The sequence below is a fragment of the Loxodonta africana genome, chromosome 12 (assembly GCF_030014295.1).
Source record: "Loxodonta africana isolate mLoxAfr1 chromosome 12, mLoxAfr1.hap2, whole genome shotgun sequence".
Classification (NCBI taxonomy): domain Eukaryota; kingdom Metazoa; phylum Chordata; class Mammalia; order Proboscidea; family Elephantidae; genus Loxodonta; species Loxodonta africana.
In genome coordinates this window covers 87,996,570-88,018,799 of record NC_087353.1, presented here as the reverse complement: position 1 = coordinate 88,018,799, position 22,230 = coordinate 87,996,570, and the positions used below count along the sequence as shown (strand labels likewise).

The window sequence follows — 22,230 nt, the reverse complement described above, 5'->3', positions numbered from 1 at the left end:
CCTCCGCCTCCCAGGTGCGGGGGGAGGGCGCGGGAGCTGGCTCGCTTGGGCTGGGTCTCCTCCCGCTGCAGCCTCCCAGGCGCCGGGACCTTGTTTCTTCGCCTAGGCTCAAAGTCTTCCACCCGTCCTCCCATGCAATCCAAGTCATCCACCCCATAACCTTTGACTCTGCCGGCGCCCTCCGCCAGGACCTGAGCGCACCAGGGTCCGAATCCTGACTTCGACCACCGCGGCCATGGCCCAGGTGCGGTGGCGGCGGCCACTGAGGATCGCGACTTCGGCCCCCTCCCTTTCAGTCACCTTTCTCGTCAGCTCCCTGAGAAATTGCTTCCTCGGAAAGCCCTTTGGCGCAGGGCTCTTAGGGTAAATTAACTGCAAGAAGACGGGTTTTTGCATTAACTGGCTATGTGACCTTGGGCAAATCGAGCAACCTTTCTGAGGTGTCTTATCTGCTGCCTAAGTTAATAGAATTTGAGATGAGAGGGTGGTCATTAGAATAATAGCTGCAAAAGGGCTTCACACAAAAGGGCTTCACACTTTAGGGGCTATTATAAATGCCCCCAGGAGAGGTAACACATTAAAGTGTTATTAGTCTTTTCCCATTTACACTTTAGTGTGAATGAATTTATATTTATTTATTCAACAAACTTCTCAGCAGAGACCTACTGTGTCCTAGGGTCTGTAGAAATGGAGTGGAGTCCAAGAAACTGACTGCCTGAGAAAGGGTTGATGCCCAGAGCCAGAGAGTCCAAAGATTAAAAAAAATAATAATAAGTTTTAAATAATTCGTGGAGTGTCAGTGATGAAGAAAGGAGGGCCGAGGGCAGAGCAGGCAGGGTTGTGTTTTGAGTGTTGCCAGATCGGGGAGAGGTGGGGACTTGGGGGGGGGGGGCATATGGAAGGCTGCTTCCAGGACTTCACACTTGGGAGGCCTCATGACCAGGCTTAGGATTGTAGGCGTTGTTATCATGGCTAAAGGAAGAGAGGCAGGGGTCCAGATGCATTTTAATCAACAAAGAATAAATATATAAAGGAGGGTGGTATTTTATTTTTTGCTCAACCCTAAAGAGTGGTTAAGGAGCCCTGGTGGCACAGTAGTTAAAGTAATTGACTGCTAACCAAAAAGGTCGATGGTTCGAAACCACCAGATGCTCGGTGGGAGAAAGATGTGGCAGTCTGCTTTCCACAGAGATTTACAGCTTGGAAACCCTATGGGGTCACTATGAGTCAGAATCAACTCCAAGCTTGGCAGTGGGTTCTTTGGTTTGAAAGAGTGGTTAGAAATTTCCATGAGATGAAGCCGAGGGAGGAGGGATGTGGGAAAGAGAGGGATGGTGGGAAGAGCCCTGAACTGGGAGTCAGAAAGCCCAGTGCTAGTCTTAGTTATAAAATACTAGCTCCGGGACCTTGGGCAAATGACCCAATGTTTCTGAGCCTCAGTTTCCTTAGCAGAAACACTGGAGCTCAAAACCCACCCTTTCTCTTCCCAGGGCTGTTTTGAAAATCCAGTGAGATAATTATGCAAAGTAGACAAATGTGAGGAATTTTTAATGTACTTGAGACCAGTTCCCTTTGATGGAAATGAATTAGAATCCATTTTCTTTTGAACCTGGGAGTGAAGGTAGACCTAGCCGTTAGAAACTGCTTTTGTTAAAATAATCCCTTTCAGAATGTTAGTTGGGGGTGGTTTAAAAAAAAAAAAAAACAGAGAGAAGATGACAGTTGGAGGTTTATTTCTTCATGCCAAGCACACAGTAGGTCCTTAGTAAGTGTGTATGGATTCTCCTTCATAATAGTAATGGATGGGGTAGGAGAGTGTATACATTGTCTATTTGCATTGCACATGCAGACAGGTTGTGCCTCAAAATTCCAGGCAGCTGTAAGACTGCTAGGAATGAGACACATAGAACCACTGGCATCAACCATTCTTTGGGTGCTGTGTTTATCTGTGATCAAGCCAGACCCACAAGACATTTAAATCCATTGCTGTGGAATTGATTCCAACTCATAGCAACCCTATAGGACAGAGTAAAACTGCCCCAGAGGGTTTCCAACTGCTATCCTTTTGGTTGGCAACTGAGCTCTTAACCATTGCACCATCAGGGCTCCATTGTTTCCAGAATGCAAACGAAAACAACAGAATCTCCAAGGGGAAATGCTTGCCCTTCCCCAAATTACCCATATCCATTTTTTTATTCTTATGTCGCTGGGCAGGCGCTCTGTGGTTCAAGTCAGACGCTGTTTTTACATCCACCACCACACTGCCCTGCCGGAGGCTTCTGCTCTGCTGCTGGGCCTTACCTCTCTGGTGGGAAGACCCCTGCACAGGATCTCCCAAGCCTCTGCCACTGGGCCCTTCTTCTTCTTCTTTTTTTTAATGATTTTTATTGTGCTTTAAGTGAAAGTTTACAAATCAAGTCAGTCTCACATAAAAACTTACATGCACCTTGCTACATACTCCCAATTACTCTCCCCCTAATGAGACAGCCTGCTCTCTCCCTCCACTCTCTCTTTTCATGTCCATTTCGCCAGCTTCTAACCCCCTCCACCCTCTCATCTCCCCTCCAGGCAGGAGATGCCAACATAGTCTCAAGTGTCCACCTGATCCAAGAAGCTCACTCCTCACCAGCATCCCTCTCCAACCCATTGTCCAGTCCAATCCATGTCTGAAGAGTTGGCTTCAGGAATGGTTCCTGTCCTGGGCCAACAGAAGCTCTGGGGGCCATGACCACTGGGGTCCTTCCAGTCTCATACCATTAAGTCTGGTCTTTTTATGAGAATTGGGGTCATCATCCCACTGCTTTCCTGCTCCCTCAGGGGTACTCTGTTGTGTTCCCTGTCAGGGCAGTCATCAGTTGTAGCCAGGCACCATCTAGTTCTTCTGGTCTCAGGATGATGTAGTCTCTGGTTCATGTGGCGCTTTCTGTCTCTTGGGCTCGCAATTACCTGTGTCCTTGATGTTCTTCATTCTCCTTTGATCCAGGTGGCTTGAGACCAATTGATGCTTCTTAGATGGCTGCTTGCTAGCGTTTAAGACCCCAGATGGCCATTGGGCCCTTCTAAGTCTCTGCCACTGGCTCTCACCATACCACCCAGGCTTGCACTGTCTGAGGGCCTGTGTGGCTCCTGCCACACTGCTCAAGGGGGGTGGGAAGTGTGTGTAGCCCTTGTACAGGGCATACTCAGGCCTCTCTTGCCCTGCACAAGTAAGCTTTACAGTTCTTCTGGCTCCCCGGACAGGCGTCCTGCTCAAAGGCGCTCAGCTATTGCTCAGTGGGCCAGCAAGCCTACTGCCTGTCTCTCACTGTCTTCAGTGTTACAGTTCTTTCTTCTGGGTCTAGGAGGTTCTTGGTGCAAGGACCCTGGGTCCTTGGTTCAAAGGATGTACTGTGCTCCAGATTCTTCTTGAACCTCTGTGGGATTGACCCTTATATAAGCCTAAACCAGAAACCAAATCCACTGCCATCCAGTGGATTCCAAATCATAGCAACCCTACAGGACAGAGAAGAACTGCCCCATAGTGTTTCCGAGGCTGTAAACCTTCACAGAAGCAGACTACCACATTTTTCTCCCATGGAGTAGCTGGTGGCTTCAAACCTCTGACCTATCAGTTAGTAGCCAACAGCTGCCAGGGCTCTCTTTATATGAGCCTATGTCAATTTCAACAAATGACCCTCCCATCAGGACCACAAGCTGCCAATCACCTCAGTAGACCATAAATCATTCAGTTTGCAGAGTTCTAGCCAATCATTCTGTGGGATTTACAAAACCGTGCCCTTAGAAAGGCCATATAAAAGCCATTCTTTACACCTCAGAGAGGTAGGAAGGATTAGCGGTAGGGGAGGGAGTCTATGCTTCTGACCAGCCAGGGATGCATCTGTGTGGGTGACTGTGTGTATAAACACGTGTGTCCAGCAATTGGAGAGAAAGTGCAAGTCAGCACCTGCATCTGTGTGTCTGTGCATGTTTTTATATTTGGGGGCTAGCCGAGGACACACCTGAGTATGTGGTGTCCCTGCTCTACCACTGACAGCCTTTTTGAACCTCCTGGGTCTTAATTTCCACATCTAAGAAGGGCGATATATGATGTCTGGCATTTGATTTTAGATACTCGAGCCAAATACAACAAAAGATATTGGTGGGTAGACACGAAACAAAATTAGCTGTGAGTTGATAATTGTTTAAACTAGAATGATGGGAGCTCATTATACTGTTCTCTACTTTTGTACATGTTTGCAATTTTCCTTAATATACTTTTTAAAACAAGGGGGGGGCGGGGATTAATAGTACCTTCCTCATACAGTTACTGTGAAGACCAAAAAAGTTACAACTAATAACAGCTACAGCAGCATCATAAGTTTTACTAGGCACTTATGAGTTTTTTTTTTTTTTTTAATGGGGTACCAGGCACCCAATACAGTGCCTGGTGTATTCCTTCCGACTCTTATGTGTGTCTGTAGGCCAATGCCCGCACTTGCCTACAAGTAGGGGAATCCCTCGCCTCCCTGCAAACTCCTCCCCTTTCTCTCCGCCCTCCACAGCCCCTCCCTCCGAGGAAGAGCTGGGCTCGGGCCCAGCAGGTGTGGGGTTAAGGGAGCCTGTTTGGGGCCCCAAGATCAGCAGCAGCAACTGCAACAGCCGTGGCGGCTGTGGCAGGCCTGGCCCCCGGCCAAGTGGCCGGGAGCCCCAGGAAGGAGGGAAGAAGGGAGGGGGAAGAGGGAAAGGAGGCGGAGGAGAGAAGCAGTCAGCAGGCCCGAGGAGGCAGGACTTCCTGGTGTGGGGGTTGTCAACAGCCCAGAAGGGGAAAGACAGAGACCAAGAGCGAGAGGAGCTGAGGAGCAGAGACAGAACCAGCGTTGCCACGCGGGAGGAGACTTGGGACAGCCATTCGCCAAGACCACCGACGCCAACTGCCCCAGGGGGAGGCTTTCCATTTGGAAGAGCGGCGGGCGAGCCGCCCCCTCCCAAATTGGTTGGGAGACGCCTGGGGCTTCAGAGGCCGAGCCTAGGCTCCATCCTAGAGGTTCCTTGCTTTTCTGGAGAGCAAACTTTCCCCGGAGATGCCTTGTGGGGTGAGGTGCGGCCCCCGAAGAGGACTGGGCAGCCTGTGATCGCCGCCTGCTCTCGGCGCTGTGGGGGCCGGAGGCACCAGGGGAAGGACAGCCTGACACCTTAGCCAGGACCCCCAGCTCGGCCTGAGAGGTAGGACTCTGGGCTGGGCGGGGCGCTGGGGCGGGGGTAGGGGTGGGGGGCAGGGCATGCTTGGCGGCCCCAGCCCCCTGGATGTGGGAGCTGGTATGGGGTCTTGAGGCCAGGCCGAGGAGCTGCTTCACCTCTGTTCACCAGGGCCACGGAGCCCTTGCCTTAGGGACTTTCGGGCCCTGTGAGTTGTAATCCAAGGCAAGAAGTGCCAAACTTTGGGGCATGTCTGCCTCTTCCTGCTCCGTGCGCCCTCTGGGATCGCAGCCTTCCGCGCTCTGATCTCTGCCATCTCTGCCAGACTCTTTGTCTCTGGGTCTCTGGTGGTTTCCCCTTCCTCCCCACGCCCCCGCCCCACATCATGCTCCCCAGAGAGGAAGCCCCAGAGGTGGCCTGCCCACTGCTTTCTCTCTCTCACACACAATATAGGCACATACACTCCCTCACTCACTCTCTCTCTCTCTCTCTTTCCAGTTTGCAAACTCAGCTGTGGAGTTCGATAGCGACAGCAGCAGGAAAAACCTGCCCTTTCCACCCCCCCTTCCCTACCCTGTTCTCCCTTCACCAACCAGGCACCCCCAGCTCCCCAAGACCCTCCTGCCATGTCGGACCCAGATGTCCCCAGGGGCTCTGATGTCCCCGCCATGTGGCCTCCCTGTTCCAGGGGCGCCTGAGCCTCTGCGAGGAGCCCCAGCCGCCCCCGCCCACCTCGGCCTAGTCCTGAGTCCCAGGGACTATGAGTGGGGGCAAGAAGAAGAGTAGTTTCCAAATCACCAGCGTCACCACGGACTATGAGGGCCCAGGGAGCCCGGGGGGTGCAGACTCCCCTACCCCACCGGCCCCCACCAGGCCCCCACTCCGGCTGCCCAACGGGGAGCCCAACCCTGAGCCAGGGGGCAAGGGCACCCCCCGGAACGGCTCCCCACCGCCTGGGGCCCCCGCTTCCCGTTTCCGGGTGGTAAAGCTGCCCCAGGGTCTGGGAGAGCCTTATCGCCGAGGTCGGTGGACGTGTGTGGATGTTTACGATAGAGACCTGGAGCCCCCTAACTTCGGCCGCCTACTGGAGGGAATTCGAGGGGCCTCGGGGGGCACTGGAGGCAGGTCATTGGATTCCAGGTTGGAGGTGGCCAGCTTGGGCCTGGGCACCCCCACCCCACAGCCAGGCCTGTCTCAGGGCCCCACCTCCTGGCTCCGCCCGCCCCCCACCTCACCTGGACCTCAGGCCCGCTCCTTAACCAGGGGGCTGGGCCAGATGGCGGTAACCGGCAAGGCAATGGTGGAAACATCCCCCCTGTCGGCCTCCCCGCCCCAGCAGCGCCCCCCAGAGCCTGGGACCCGGGATAGCGAGGGCACATCCCGGGCCCCCACCCCCCTGCCCTCCCTGAGGATGGAAGTGGAGCCTAGGAATTCAGCAGCGGGGACTCCTCCACTGTCCCGAAGGAATGATGGAGCCCTGCAGCTGAGGATGGAGTTGGTGGCTCCAGAGGAGACAGGGCAGGTAAGAGCAGGTCCCAGGGTGAAGGAGACACCTGGGGGGCAGTGCTCATCCATCTCAGTCTTGGCCTAACCTCCATCCTGGGCCTCCTGCTTCCACCTCCATACTGCCTTCCGTCCTCACTCCATTATCCTCTATCTGCTCAGTAGCCTCTCCTTTCTCTTCCTGCCACCTCACTTTGAGGTCCATTCCTACTCCTTACGGCACTTTGTTTTCTCTCAGGTTCCCCCTCCACTGTGTTCTGCATTTTCTATCCCTTTGGTTTTAATTTGTTGCCTTTGTCCCTCATCTCTGTGGTCCAGTTCTAGCCTCTCCACCTCTCTGTGGCTTCCTCACTTTTTCCTTCACCTTATCTTGGTCTCACTCCTTCCCCCCAACTCCAGGAGTTGAGGGTGGAGGCCCCAGTAGGCCTGGGCAGTTGGGCCTCTGAGGAAGGAGCTTCCAGGGTTTTGGGGGATAGGAGCAAAAAGTAAGCATTCCACTGTAAGCCGTTTTCTCCATGGCAGCCCCATTCTGCATGTGGGGTCTTCTGCCTTCTCCACTAGCCCCCATCTGAGCCCCATTTTCATCTATGAATAAAGTCAAGTTTCTCTTCCTGAAGAATTGGGTTCGGGGGCACATTATAGGAATAGGGGGCTTGCTAGTTTCCCTTCTCCACCCCCAGTTCCGTAGGTCTCTCCAGGGGGTGGCCACCATTGAGTGCTACCTTCCTTGGGAGAAGGTGGAAAGCAGCTGAGAAAGAGTTAAGTCATCTGCTCTTTCTGCTTCCGGTCTCCAAAAGAGGAACAAACCAGGGGGAGGCCAGGATGCCTGGGTCCCTGGGAGGGGGCAACTAGGGATGTGGGGGCTGTATACTTCTCTCCTGGAGGAGAAAATAACACCTTGGGTTGCTGGAGGAAAGGCAGGGAGTGTGAAGATGAGAACTTTTCCCCCTTCCTGGCCTTGGGCACAAACCACAGTACAAAAATAACCTGAGACTGGATGTCTGGGTCCTGTCAGGACTGGTCAGGACCGGCTCCCCCCACCCCCTCCTGGCCTCAAGCGTACATCTCTCACATCCCCCCCTTACTTTTCTTGAGCTCTTCCATTCAGCTCCTACCTCAGGGGAGTCGATGCTCTTTACTGGTCCCTGTCTTCAAAATTGTTTCTTCCAAAGCAAGCCCCCTCTACCCCCAGCCTCTGCTCTCCTTTAGCTGTGCTTGAGCTTCCCTTCGGTCCTTACACCCTTTCCCTCTTTCTGAAGTGCTCCCAACTTCCAAGTCCTGATCCCTTCCTGCTGAAGCTGCGTAACTATTTTCCCGTTTAAAAGCCTGGTCTCCTTTCTACGGTCCCCCGTTCCTCTTCTCAGTCAGTTGCCACTAGCAGAGGTGGGAAGGGAGAGGAGGGCCAGAGAGCCAGGGCAGCACCTGGGCCTCCTTCCTCTGCTCTGTCCCGCTAACCACCCTGGACTCTCTGTTCTTGGCTTTTCCGAGAAGCTGGGGCCTCCCAGGGCCTCACAGAGGCGTCTTGTTCCTGTCGCCCCCGCCCTTTTGCAGCCGCCCCCATTGCCTGTTGGGCTGTGTGGGTCTACGCCCAGGCTCCACCTCTCCCTGTCTCCAAAACCACCTCCCCCCCTTACACACACACACACACACACACACACACACGTATGCATGCACAAGGTCAAGGAGAAGCAGAACTTCACGTGGGTTCTGAGAGGTTTGAGGGAAGAGGCTGAAGTGGCAGGGAGGATCAGCTTTGGAAGATTCATTCATTCTGCAAATAGATACTAAACCAACTAGAAACCCTGGTTCCCCTGAAGCTTACCTTCTATCAGGGGAAATACAATGAATACTTCAATTTCAGATAGTGTTAAAATAGTTAAGTGGACTAGCGGATGATGGGGGAAATATCTCTCTGAGGAAGGGACATTTGAGCCTCAATAAGACACCAGGTTACAAAAGACTCTCTGACTAGCTTCCAGTTAGGGGTCCTGGCTTACCTGGAGGAAGGGTGCCCTTCTCTGGTACCTGATGTAATGAATGCCACTCACCCCAGTCCTCAGGATGGACACTTTCCCTTGCTTCCAGTCACTGCCCAATGCCTTCACCCAGAGCTGGAAGAGAGGGGTTGCAGAGGCAGGACTCCTGGGTCCTTGGGAGAGAGGGAGAAAGACTATGAAGCCAGTTGTCAGGTGGCAGGTTCCTTTCTCTCAATGTGACGATCCTTATTTGTCTGCTTCCAGGTGCCCCAACTCGACTCCCACCCAAGCTCCCCAGCCCTCTATTTCTTCCCTGACTCCAGTCTGGTTCACAAGTCTCCGGACCCCTTTGGAGCAGCGGCAGCCCAGAGCCTCAGCCTGGCCCGGTCCATGCTGGCCATCAGTGGCCACCTGGACAGTGATGATGATAGGTAGGTGGCTTCATATGGTGGGATGTGAAGTTAGGCTCCCCACCCAGCACCTGGGGTAGCTGCATGAAACTGCCTGGTAAGTGTTCTTCCCCTAAGTTGAGATTGGAGAGGACTTCTTAAACAGAGAAGCCTGGCCTGGGCATAACCACTGAATTTGTTGATTTGGGACCCACTCCCTCTCTGTGGATAGAGCTGGGTGGGACTCCCTGGCTTCGGACTGTCAAGTCATAGACTTTTTTAGAGTTTGAAGGGAGTCATTGTTGTCAAATTCCAGAGCTGTTGCAGATTTGGAGATCATTTGGCCAACCCTAAGAACTTATGGGCAAATGTGCTGGAGCCAAGACTGAGGAATCAGTCTCCTCCCAGTTCCCACCTCCTTCTCCCCTTTCCAATGAAGGGAATGGGACTTCTGCCTTTAGAAGTAACACCTTATAGTCTGTATGGACTGCTTTAGGATCCTAGGATTTCTGGTACCAAGAAAGCAATTCCCTAAGATTTTGTTCCCTGAGCAAATGTGGCCAACAGGCAGAGGTAGAAACACTGTGAGGAGCTGTGGAGAGGATGGCTGTATTGGAGCAGGGAAGGAGTAGGAGAGCAGGCTGGTTGCACTTTGGGAGAGAATGTCCTGTTTGGTTGCAGGGTGGGCAGAACTTCCTTTTTCAAGGGCCAAGTTTCAACATAAGAATGTCAGCAAGCTGAAAAGGGAGGAATGAAATCTTGAGTCAGATAGTTAGGCTGCTCCTTTCTGGCTGTGGACTGATAGGAACCAGGGAGAAGGACTAGGGAGTTGCCACTTTTATTTTGGAGTGGGGAGTGGGACTTCCGGTTTGAGGCCCTCAAAGGGAGGGACTTCCTATTTGGAAGGCACTAAGGGGTGAAACTTAGCAAGTGAGTGGGTGAGTAGGTGTTGGAGGGACCTATTCCAAATGGGAGTCCCTCCTTTCTGGCTTCCCCTGATGAGGCCTCACCCCCCTAGAAACAGAGACCGAGTCCCACAAAAGAAAAGGGCCTGAGGCATTGGAGGGAGCAGGGACAGGAGAGGATAGAGAATGGGGTGGCCCAGAGACAGTGGGATGGAGGGCCAGCAGGCTGGTGGGGGGCTGTGTGGAGAATAGGCAAAGCCAAGCAGGGCCAGGCAGCTTCTGGACTCCCAGCTCTCAGGAATGTGTGAGAGGGGTAAGGTCTGCCAGGGCCTGGAGAGTCACCTGCCCCCATTGCTGCTATTCTCAGCTCTTCCCACCCTTTTCCCCTCCTACTTGGGAGGTTCCCTGGCAAGAGGGCTACTGTCCCTCCCCCACCCCTGTTGATTTCTAGCCCAACCTCCTGCTTTCTCTGTCTTAGAGGATTCTGCCTCTAGAGGCCTCATCAGCTCTATTCTTTTATTCTTTGGCATATCCCCTCCCTCCCTCTGTTCCCACCCCCTCCACACACCCCAGTCTGACCGGTCAGGCTCCCAACCTCCACTTTACCCTGCTCTCAGCTCCAGGGCTCCCACGCTCTGGCCCAGCCCAGCCCCTTCTGCCCCACCCTACTGGGCCAGCGGGTTTTGGTTGGGCTACCCCCCTCCCCAGGAATGGGGTGTGTAGACCCCACCTCATCCCTCTGGGGGCCTGCAGCTGGCAGGGGAACAAGGTCCACGTGGCATGGAAGCTCGCTTTCCTCTGGATGTTAAGTGCATGGATCCCAGACAGGGAGTTGGGGATGCTGGACCAATCCCAAAATCTGTAACTGGGGATGGGAGAACAGGGGGTACCTGGTGAACTCAGACTGCTCACCTACTTCTGGGTCGTAAGAACCTTCGTGGCCCCGAGCAGATGGCAGGCACTTGGTAAAGATCTGAATAAGCGAGTGGATGGGTGGGTGGATGAGTGAGTGGATGGGTGGGTGGACGAGTGCGTGGATGAATAGCCAACTTGCAGGATCCAGGCATTATAGAGAATGGATCCCTGGGACTTTGCGGGGTGGGGAAGGAGGTACATTTATTTATCCTTTGGAGTTCCTGAGTGGTGCAAACTGTTAACATGCTTGGCTGCTAACCAAAAGGTTAGCACAGAGGCTCCTTGGAAGAAAGTCTTGGCAATCTACTTTTGAAAAATCAGCCATTGAAAATCCTGTGGAACTCGGTTCTGCTCTGACACACATGGGGTTGCCATGAGTTAGAATCAACTTGATGGCAACTGTGGTGGGGTATTCATCCTTTAAATTAGGTGCAAACTCTCTTACCAAATCTTAAAAGCAATGTCATGATCTCCTCTTTCTAGATAAAGAAGCTGAGACTCAGAAGGAGGATTTTAGAGAAATTTGCCCAAGGTCACCCAGCTAGTAAGTGGCAGGACTAGAATGGGAGCCTGGGTCTGACCTCAAAGCCAAGGTCTCTCTACTGTCCTACTGAGATGCCTGTGGCTCACAAGGAGACAGGGAGGCAACCCAGGGGGAGTCAACTGTCTCTAGGATGCCCTTTTTCTCCAGGACAGAAGCAGGGACAGCTCTCTCAAGTGGGGCAAAGAGCCAGCCCTCCTCCCTGCCTGGCTCCACCCCAAAGGCACCACAGATCCGGGAGGGAGTGTGGACAGGACAGCCGGATGCCACTTTGTTGGCCTCAAGCCCAAGCCCTGGGGGCTCCTTAGAACACAGTGAAGGAGCAGGGCCAGCCTCTGTCCCCAAGATCAGCACCTACCCACCTCTCCCAGAGGTCTCGCTGCTTCATCTGATCCTCATTTTGAGGCTATTTCATTTGACCTTCAGAGAGGAAGGCCAGCTTCTAGGGCTGTCCTTGCCCAGGACCCAAGAGTCCTGCAGGGCTAGGTCCCATTTGTGCAGGGCACACATTGCTCAACTCTAGGGGGCACCACTCACGTTTGTAGTCACGGTCATGATGGTTTTCCAGAAGATGGCAGTTCTACTTCACACACAGTTGATTTTGGGGCTTGTGAGGACTGATCCCTTCCACCTGACCCCAAGCTTCCTGCTTCTGACCCTGCCCAGGAATTCCAACAGTGCCCATAGTCCCTGACTCAGGGGTTCTCAAAGGGAAGGCTTCATTGTTCGAGTCCCGGCCCTTTGAAGTGTGAATGTTAAAGTGTGATAGTGGAAAAGTGCTTTCAAAAACTCTAAAGAGCTAGACAAACAGGAGATAGTCATCTATCAGCCAACAAATGTTTATTGTTATATTATTCCTTTATTTCTGGCAAGAATGAACAACTTACTTGGCGTCTCTACCCGAGTGTCTACCAAAACAAGGCCAGTGTTCCTAGTCCTTTGAATGTGCCCTTCTTGGGTCTCTATCTGTCCTAGGGAACAGTGTCATAGATTGAAAGAGCTTGAAAACTGCTTCCTCTCTCCAGCTGGCTGGCTTGCCCTCTGCTCTTAAACTTGCCTTCTCCCTCCCTACCAGGAGTTGCAGGTGTCCTTTCCCCAACCACCCTGTCCTGCTCTCTCAGGCCTGGCCATCCCCCTTGGTTACTCCGGCCCCCACCTGTCAGCGCCTTCTGCACCCAGAGCTTTGGCGGGAAATGGAAAATCCCCAGCTCCCTTGTGCTCCCTTCTGGCTGCAGGGCCTCATCCAAGGGTCACCTTGAGTTGAGTGCTGGTCCCCCCACAGAGAAGGAAGTTAGAGCTGTCATCCAGGAGGGGAGCTTGACAAGGGAGCACAAGGGCAGGGGATGCAGCATGTTGGGGGCCCCCAGTATAAAAGGGGTGAAGCTGGGGGCTGGAGAACAGGATTCTGTAATACAGTGGGCCCAAAGTGGGGCAGAGGCAGAAGCTGGGGTGAGGGGGGACTGTGAGCCATGGGAAGAGAGTGGTGGGGAAAAAGAGCCATGGAGGATGGATGGGGCAGGGCGCAAAGGCCTGTGAAGGCCCTGGGGCCATGGAGAGGGTGGCTTGAAGGAGAGCCAGGCTCTAGGACTGGGAGCCCAGTGGTCTGGTGGCTGTTGTCAGGCCTGGCCGACCTCTGGTGGCCACTTAGCAAACTGCAGGCAGAACCTACTCTCCCCTGCGTATCATCCAGCTCCCAGCTTTCTTCTGCCAAAGCTCCTGCTGCTACTCCCAATGTCCCACCTCCAGCTTCGCCTTCCCACCTCCTCTCAAGCCCTGGCTCCCTCCAAGACCCCAGAGCCAGGTTCCAAGGCTGTCATTGGCTTGTAGGGCTCTGGTTTCTATTTCTGTTGCCGTGGTAACCTTTCTCATCCTCCTTATCCCCACCATGGGAGGTGGGGCACCTCATGGCCCAGGCCTCAGGTCATTCATGATACAGGCTTCGTGTTAGGTGGGGGAGTGTTCGGAGTTCAAGGAAGACCATAACCATGTCAGGAACTCCCCCACTCCTCCCCCATGATCACCCCCGCTCTGTTTCTCACACCCCAGCTGAGAAGTGCTGAGGGCAGCCAGTGTTAGTCCAGAGGTGGGGTCTCCTAGGGCCAGGTTGTCCCTCACCCTCACACCCCTCCCCAGGCTCTTGTCCCACGGCCCCTCCCCAGAGCTGGGCCACCAGCTGACTTCCCTCAGCTGTCCCCCTCCTCTCCACTCTGGGACTGGTGCCAGGGTGAGAAGGGGACACTGGCACTGACCGTGTCTGGGAATTCCCGCCCACCATGGAGCTGGTGGGGGGGGGGTCCCCGTGTCCCTGAGGAGCCAATAGCAGCCAGGCCTGGCCCTGGGGGGTGGTGTATATCTTTCAGACCAGCACCCCCAACGCACTGTCTCCTCTCTGCCTGCCTGGCATCAGCCAGGTCTTGCTCTGCCCGGGGGGCTCTGAGCCCCCCAGGCACTCCTTCTGACACAGCCTGCTCTCTTTGGGTGGCCCAAGGACCTTTTCCCCTCAGGGATGGCCCAGCTGGGTGTCTCTGTCAAGTCCCTGGTATCATCTTATGAGACCCGAGTGGTAGGGATGGCTCCAGGGCCACCCCGAAAAAGGGGCTGTGTCTCCTCCCCTTGCTCCCCTCGGGGAGCATCCCCCATCCGAGGGGCATCTGGTCCCCCACCCCACTGGGGCCTCGGGGGGCCTGGGCAGCGGCCCTCACCCCGCCGGGGGATGGACAAAACACTCCTCTCCCTGATTCTCTACTGTCACAGGTACGGGCAGGGGTGTGGGTGGGAGGCTACAGTGAAGGGGCCTTGGTGGAGGCCAGAGCCTGCTCTGAGAAGCACCTGGGTAGGCGGGGACTGAGGTGTCCTGGCCTGCTTGGTGCCTGCTCCTTCTCCTCATCTCTCACCTCCCTGTCTCTCCAGTGGTTCCGGAAGCCTGGTTGGCATTGACAACAAGATCGAACAAGCCATGGTAAGAGAAGACATCTTGGTCCCAAGAGATCGGGTTCCTTATGTGTGGATGCTCAGGCACCTGCCCTCTTTAGCTGTCCCTCTGCCTCACTGCCGCACTCTTCATTACTAGGGAATTACTAACCCCCAGCTCTTCAACCTGCTTCCAGCTGGATTCCATTGGATGCTTTCCACCAGAACCCTTGACTTCTCTTGATCTTGACCTGGCCTCTGGCCCCCTATCTCTGCCCTTGAGCCCTGACTACCTGTGTTCCTGTGTCCTTGCCCTCCTGCCCTTTTCCTGCTTTGCTTCTTCCCGAGTGTACCCTTCATCACTTGGGAGCAGGAAGTCTCTCACACACAGGCCGGGAAGGCACTGGGCAGGGGATGAGGTTGGGATGGCCTGGAGCCCGACGCTTTGCCTGTCCCTGGGTCCCCAGGACTTGGTGAAATCCCACCTCATGTTTGCGGTCCGGGAGGAGGTGGAGGTGCTGAAGGAGCAGATCCGGGAGCTGGCCGAGCGAAATGCTGCACTGGAGCAGGAGAACGGACTGCTGCGTGCCCTGGCCAGCCCCGAGCAGCTGGCCCAGCTGCCCTCCTCAGGAGTCCCACGGCTCGGGCCCCCTGCGCCTAATGGGCCTTCCGTCTGAGCGGCCTCCCTTCCCTCACAATGTGCCTTTGGGGGCTGCCACGGCTGCCAGGCCTTGTGCCAGCTGCCTGCCCCCTCTTCCTATGCAGCTTTAATGCCTCCTGATCCCTGGGGATGGGAGTTCAAGGCTCAGTATCGGCCGGTCCCCTAACCCTACCCCCATCTTCCCATAGTCCCCAGGGCCTGGGCTAGGGTGTCCACAGGCCTTGATGGAAGAGGGAAGACTACAGGATGGGGTGTTAGATGGAGCCCTCCTCCATGAGGAATCCCACCCTCCCCCCTCCCCTTCCCTTGGTGTCAGTGTTCTGGGACCCACAGCAGGAGATGGCTTGGGGGAGTTGGAGGCTCCCTGGCAGACACCCACCCCCCACCTTGTTCCTGAGCAGTGCCTCCTGTCCTTGGCTCAGGGGAGGGAGTACGGACAGTATCTGGAAGTCTGGGGTTCAGGTTGTTATTAACATAATAATTATAATTAAAAAATCTGAAGAAACTTGAATTTGGGGGCTGGCATCTCTTTGCTTGTGTCAAGACTGGGGTCCTGTGCTGGTAGTTTCCTTTCGCAGGAGAAGAGACCAAGGCTGTGAGCCCCCCTGGAGAGCTTGTCCAGACTGGGGAGGTTTAATGTGGCTGGCAGAGATGGAGATGCAGGAACAGGGAGCCAGCAGCTCCGGGTCCTGGGAAGGGACGGGAGGAGAGGCAGAGGAGGGGGGGTCTGCCCACGTGCTGAGGGGGGAGAGGGAAACAATGAGGCCTTTGGTGATTGTGCAGGATCCACCCCCAGCTTCCCAGCGTGTCCCCTCTGCGGGCTGGATCCGGGTGGCTGCTTGGGGGCGGGGCGAGGGACCCTGAATAGGCTGCTTGTCTTGGGGCTGGGTGTAGGCCAGGCTCCCTGGGCACATGGTGCCCTCGCCAGGATTGGCTGGCCCCCGTGGCTTCCACCCTCAGCTGGCTGAGGACAGGCCCTGTGGGTGAGCAGGCCCCTCCCCGGAGGGCCTTGGCTCTAGTCCCAGGACCTCCCTGCTCTCCCCTTTGCCTAGGTGGCAGTAGAGGCAGGTGGGGAGAAGGACCCCATCTAGTGGGGAAGAGGAGGAAAGCAGCAGCTCTGCCTTAGAAGGACCCTGGGAATGTGCAGAAGGGACCCATACTGGAGGGAACTGGGACAAAGCTGAACCCCTGGAGACGGACCTGTCCTATAGCTCCCTAGATTTATGACCTGGAACAGGTTTTTTTGTTTTTCCAAATCTCAGATTATCAGTAAAATGACACTGACGGTGATACCTCCCCTGAAAGGCTGTTGTGAGGATTACACGACATAAAAAAACCCAAACCAAACCTGTTGCTGTCTAGTCGATTCTGATTCATAGTGACCCTATAGGACAGAGTAGAACTGCCCCATAGAGTTTCCAAGGAGAGCCTTGTGGATTCGAACTGTCAACCTTTTGGTTAGCAGCCGTAGCTCTTAACCACTACGCCACCAGGGTTTCCATTTACATGACATAATATGTGGAAAATGCTTAGCACATAACACTCGGTAATGTTAGTTTCTCTTCTGTGAATATGGGGAAAGAAGAGTGAAAGGGCGTAAGGGATTGGCTTCCTAGGTCTTGAAAGGTCCTCGGGGGTTGGGGTCGAGGCCAAGCAGGCTCTCACAATGGTCTAGAACTCTTCTTCACTCTAGGTTCTCATCCACTTTTGACTCCTCTCCCTGTCCCAGGGAGGGGAGGAAAGGCCTAGAATGAATCATTGGAGGAAGATCTCCCCCAGATTCCCTATTTCTTTCTTCACTGCTGTGCTTGAAGCTCCTCAGTTCCTACAAGACCACTTGGGTGGTGGCCACTGACCTGAAGCCTGTGCCCCGCCTGTACCAACTGTTGGCTCTGCCCCCTATTTCGGGGTCATCATATCAGGAGAGATGGCTGTGGTCGTAAAGTTCTTCCGATGGGTTTGGCGAAAGATTTCTTGCTGGGTGAGTTTCAGAGACTCCCTTGTCCTCCTGATGTGCTGGGATGAGAGGTGGTTGTTATTGACCCCTAGGTCATAGCAGTCCGCCCCACCCCAACCTACCTTCCCACCACTCCTTGCCTCCTGTGGCTAAACAAGACAGAGAGGGAGGAAAATACAGACAGCTGGGGAAGGTGTTGTGGGGAAGAAGGCCATGAAACTCATTACCCCCAATTTCAGGTCTCTGTGTCTTCCTTTCTGTTGATTGATGTCTCTGCTCTTCATATCTTGGTTCACAGATTTTGTCTTGGAGAAAGAAAGCTAAGTTGTCCGTCCTCGAACACGCTGACTCCACGAAAAATGTGTTGAAAAGAATGGAGAAGCCCCTGAAAATGGCTGAGCCTTCTCAGATGGTTGAGACCCCCAAAGAAGTCAAGCCCCCCAAAGAGGCTAAGCCCCTCAAGATGGATGAGTTTTTCAAGATGGATGAATCCCTCAAGGTGGACGAGTTCCCCAAGAAGGATGAGTTCCCCGAGACGGATGAATCCCCCAAAGTGTCTGAGCCCTGTTTGTTGGCCGAGACAACAGGTGGAACGGAGCTGGGCCATAGGGGCCGATCCCTGCTGCGACTGCCCCAGACAGCCGCCCAGTCTGTCTCCACACTCATGGTTTCAGCTCTGCAGACTGGCTGGCAGATGTGCTCTTGGAAGGTCAGCACCGTTCCCCTTGTTCCCAACAGTTCCCTTCCCCAACCTCCAATGACTCATTCCTCCCTCCATCCACTTGTTCAATTATTTCCTGTATCTCTACTAAATGCCAAGCATTGAGGCAGGCACCAAGGATACAAGAGTGAACAAGAGTTACCCAGTCTTAGGGGACTACAGACAAGATAACATACATTGTTGGTTCAGTGTCATAAGAGTGCGACACAGGTGGTACAGGAGGCTGTGGGAGCCCAGAGTTGGGCATCTCATCCAGACCTAGAAAGTCAAGGAAAGCTTCCCTAACTGAAGACAGGGTGGAGCTGAGACCTGAAAGAGTTAGCCTGGAGTGGAGGGGTGGGAGGAGCTGTTCATGAAAAGAGAAAAGCAGCTGTGTGTGTGTAGGGGGGGAGGGGCGGGGGCACTGGCCCAAGGTGTATGGGTCGGAGTGGAAGCAATCCTGGAGCCAAGGGCATTTTGTACAAGGCAGGGTGGGTAGGCCAAATTATGGAGTTTGTATTTTTATCCTAAGAGCAACGGGAGCTCTTGAAAACATTTAAGCAGAGGAGTGAATGATCGGATTTTGACTTAGAAAGCTCACCTGTACTCCTACATTGCTGGTGGGAATGTAAAATGGTGCAGCCTCTCTGGAAGACTATTTTGTAGTTTCTCGTAAAACTAAACACGCAGCTACCATATGACTCAGCAGTTGTATTCTTGGGTATTTATCCCAGATAAATGGAAATTTATGTTTACACAAAAATCCATACACAAACGTTCTTAGCAGCTTTATTCACAATAGCCAAAAACAACCCAAATGTCCCTCAAGCTGATGAATGGCTGAATAGTTAAATTCTGGTACAGTCATACCATGGAGTACCACTCAGCAATAAAAAGGAACAAACCATTGATAAATGCAACAACTTGGATGACTCTCAAGGGGATTATCCTGAGTGAAAAGAACCAATCCCAAAAGGTTATATACTATATGATTCTATTTATATATCATTCTTGAAATGTCAAAATTATAGAAATGGAGAACAGGGGTTGGGGTGGATGGATGTGGTTATAAAAGGGCAACAGGATGGAATCCTGTGAAGATGTTCTGTATCTTGACTGTTGTAATTGGATACATGAACTTGAGCATGTAATAAAATAGATAAAGCACATACGAATGAGTACAAGTAAAACTGGGAAACCTGAAGAAAATCAGTGGATTGTATCAATGTCAATGTCTTGACTATGATACTGTACTATAGTTTTGCAAGTTTTTACCATTGGGGAAAACTTGGTAAATGTTACACAAAATCTCTATTATTTCTTACAACTGTGTGTGAATCTACAATTATCTCAAAATAAAAGTTTAAATGTCTAGGTCACTACCAAATCAGCTTATTTTGGCCTTGAACAAAGTATTATTACATTAAAAAAAAAAAAAAAATCTCATCTGGCTGCCCTGTAGGGGAGCCTCAGAAGGGACAAAAGGAGAGGGCAGCAAGATCCACTGGAGGCTGTCACAGTCCAGGCTGAGAAATAAGGGTGGCCTGGACTGGGGTGGAGCCATCAGGTAGAACAGGTTATGAATCTGAGCAATATTTAGGAGGTGGAATTGATGGGCTGGGTGGTTGATTAGATGGGGGTGATGGGAAGAAGGAGAGGGACAGAAGTCAGGGTAGGCTGGAACCCATTCACTGGGGTGGAGAATGAAAGATGAAGAGCAGACTTAGGGGAGAAGGTAATGAGTTTAGGGCATTAGGACAAGATGACTTGAGATGCTGGTAGGGCATCTATGTAGAGATGTCCTAGAGCCCATGGGATAAACAGACCTGGAGGTGAGGTCAGGAGAGAGGTTGGGCTGTCATTCTCTCCTTCATTTTCATGAAGTCCTGAGCAGGGACTCAAAGGTAGATCAGACATAGTCCCTGTTTCCCAGGAGCTTGCATTCTAGCGGAGAAAGCAGATGAGTCCATGGAACCAATCGTGTATGAGACGTAGCATGACAGGAAAAAAAAAACGAGAGTAGCACCTACTGCAGTCTGAGAAGGCTTCCTGGAGAAGGTAGTGCCTGGGCTGAGCTTGATGGAGGAGGTGGAATCAGACTGGCCCTTTGCTGTTTATCCATAGGTTATTCTGTCCAGTGGTCTCTCCCCAGACTAAGCTACTTACACGTACACTCATCTTTTCTCTTTGTTATAGTCATCTGCGAGTTCTGCCTCAGTTGCCTCCCAAATAAAGACTGGGTCCCCTTTGGAGTCACCAGAGGCTGAGATGCTTCGAGAAGTGTACCTGGTGCTGTGGGCCATTCGGAAACAACTGCGTCAGTTGGCCCGCAGGCAGGAGAGACGGAGACGGCGCCACATCCGGACCCACACAGGCCACCAACCTGACCCAGTTATGGGCCCGAAACAGGATGCCCAAAGCCCCCTCTAGGGGTCATCCCCAGACCCTCAGAAAGCCCCCACCTCACTGTCAGGTGAGGTTGATGGGAGGGATCAGGGCAGCAGGCCAAGAGATGTGGGTCAGGAGAAATTTTCATGTCTCCTCTGATCGGGAGCCCAAGGCCAGGCCTGGGGTCCCACATACTCCCCTTCATTTCATTTATTCAATTTGTAAAAAATTATCAAAAATATTGGGAAATAAATATCAGATATTTCTGAGTAGATCTGGAGTGTGTTTGTGGATGGCCAGAGGCAATGAGGGGAGCTTGCATGGGTCAAGGAATGGGACAGGAAGGGGCACCTGAGGTGGGAACCCAACTCTGTGGGAGTAACCTGTGGGTCTAGGGAAGGGGCAGGATCAACAGGTTCCAGCTCTAGGTCCCCCCACACTTCTAGGGGCTCAATTGCCTTTGGCAACTCCGCCAGGCTAATAGCTATAGCAATCAAACAAAAAAACCAAACCAGCTGCCTCTGAGTAAGTTAGGACTCATGGTGACTCCATGTGTGTCAGTACAGAACTGTGCTCCATACGGTATTCAATGGGTGATTTTTCAGAAATAGATCGACAGGCCTTTCTTCCGAAGTACCTCTGGGCCGACTCCAAGCTCCTAGTACCCACTAAAAAAACCCACTGCTGCCAGTCCATTCCGATTCATAGCGACCCCGCAGGGTTTCTAAGACTGTCAGTCTTTACTGAAACGACTGCCACATCTTTCTCCTGCGGAGCCGCTGGTGGTTTCACCTTTCTGTTAGGTTGGCAGTCGAGCGCTCTAACCACTGCACCACCAGGGCTCCAAAAGGTTAGTACCAAAAAACTAAAACAGCACCCTTTTATTGAGGACCTGCTGTGTATTAGGTCCCGAGCCAGCAGCTCTGCCTAACAATCCTACAAGGAAGGTATTTACAATGGGTCACTTGAGACTGGGAAAATTATGTGACTTATCAAAGGCTGGAAACCGCCAGCCTCCAAAAGCCAGCGCACAGCTCTGTGTCTCCCGCGCACTTGGGCTTGGTCGTCCCAAGGCTCAGTGCGACCGAAGACGCATATCAGGGTCACTAAGAAGTTAAGTGTTAGCGAGGAACTCAGACTCTGCCCACCCTCGCCTCTTCCGAGAGCGTTCGAAAACTACACCTCCCAGGGTTCACGACGCGGTGCGCGCACGGAGACTGCCCACCTTAGGCCAAGAGGTGGGGGTGAGGGGCGGAGAGGGCGGGGCTTTGGCTGACCCCACCCACTCAGAGGAGGGTACCCGGCCCTGCGGGCTGCTGGACGAACTGCCAGAGCCGAGTCTGGCGATTTGGAGGGGATAGGGGGTTGGCAAAACAGAATGACCGTGGAGCCAGGAGTCCCCTCTGCGGTTTAGCCCCTGGAAGGTGCAGAGGTGGCTCCCTCGAAAAAGACAGGAATATTTGACTAGAAATTTCACTGACAGGAAAATTCGGGAATTTGACAGTTCATAGGACTTAGAGGTGGCGGGGGTAAGGAAGGAGGTGGGGCTAGGGAAGGAGGAAGGGATGGCAGCAGGGCGCCGAGCCTAAGGAGCAGGAGGCAGGGCAGCAAAGGTCGCCGGGTAAGGGAGAGGGCACAGGGAGAAGGTAACTGTGCTCAAAGAGAAGAGAGCTTGCTCAAAGAGACGTTAGTTGTGAGCTGCAGGGAGTGGCCTGAGCAAAGCAAGGGAGTAGTGATGGAGCTACAGGGCAGGCAATTCACTCGAAAAGTCAGCCAAAATCCCCCCCTTAAGGCCCCATTGCAAGGAATCCACATAACCTTTCCCAGGAGTCCCAAGCAGCACAGCTGCCCCTCCCTACAGCTCCCTACCCTGAGCCTAGGAGGAAACGCCTGAGTTTATTAGCCATCTGCCCCTCAATACTTAAAACCACACTAACATCACCCACCATTTATTTGGTGGCGCAGTAGTTAAGAGCTTGGCTGCAAACCAAAAGGTTGGCAGTTTGAATCCACCATGTGCTCCTTGGAAACCCTGTGGGGCACTTCTACTCTGTCCTATAGGGTAGCTATGAGTCAGAATTGACTTCGAGGCAACAGGTTCATTTTTTTTTAAATGAGTATTTTCTTCTTCTTCTTCTTTTTTTTTTTTTTTAAAGAGCCCTGGTAGTACAGTGGTTAAAGCTCTTGGCTGCTAACCAAAAGGCTGGTGG

General features: G+C 53.3%; 2 protein-coding genes across 2 annotated transcripts; both read left to right on the top strand.

Moving 5' to 3' along the window:
* Nucleotides 1-4,526: 4,526 nt before the first annotated feature.
* On the top strand, nt 4,527-15,486 carry TSC22D4 (TSC22 domain family member 4). The gene is made up of 5 exons (XM_064295875.1): nt 4,527-5,202; nt 5,674-6,697; nt 8,919-9,085; nt 14,315-14,363; nt 14,782-15,486. Exons 2-5 carry the CDS (start codon nt 5,936-5,938, stop codon nt 14,989-14,991), a joined length of 1,188 nt encoding a protein of 395 aa, XP_064151945.1. The 5' UTR covers nt 4,527-5,202; nt 5,674-5,935; the 3' UTR covers nt 14,992-15,486.
* A 124-nt stretch (nt 15,487-15,610) lies between these two features.
* Nucleotides 15,611-21,244, top strand: SPACDR (sperm acrosome developmental regulator). The gene is made up of 3 exons (XM_023541731.2): nt 15,611-16,956; nt 17,231-17,641; nt 19,829-21,244. The coding sequence occupies exons 1-3, from the start codon at nt 16,903-16,905 to the stop codon at nt 20,060-20,062; spliced, it is 699 nt and encodes a 232-aa protein (XP_023397499.1). The 5' UTR covers nt 15,611-16,902; the 3' UTR covers nt 20,063-21,244.
* The last annotated feature ends 986 nt before the right edge of the window (nt 21,245-22,230 follow it).

Excerpts from the sequence above, each read along its gene's own strand:
- TSC22D4 (XM_064295875.1), top strand. The coding sequence starts at position 5,936 with ATGAGTGGGGGCAAGAAGAAGAGTAGTTTCCAAATCACCAGCGTCACC. Across the intron at positions 9,086-14,314 it reads CTGGACAGTGATGATGATAG|TGGTTCCGGAAGCCTGGTTG; the intron begins GTAGGTGGCTTC and ends CTGTCTCTCCAG. Across the intron at positions 14,364-14,781 it reads ACAAGATCGAACAAGCCATG|GACTTGGTGAAATCCCACCT; the intron begins GTAAGAGAAGAC and ends CTGGGTCCCCAG.
- SPACDR (XM_023541731.2), top strand. The coding sequence starts at position 16,903 with ATGGCTGTGGTCGTAAAGTTCTTCCGATGGGTTTGGCGAAAGATTTCT. Across the intron at positions 16,957-17,230 it reads GGCGAAAGATTTCTTGCTGG|ATTTTGTCTTGGAGAAAGAA; the intron begins GTGAGTTTCAGA and ends CTTGGTTCACAG. Across the intron at positions 17,642-19,828 it reads GGCAGATGTGCTCTTGGAAG|TCATCTGCGAGTTCTGCCTC; the intron begins GTCAGCACCGTT and ends TCTTTGTTATAG.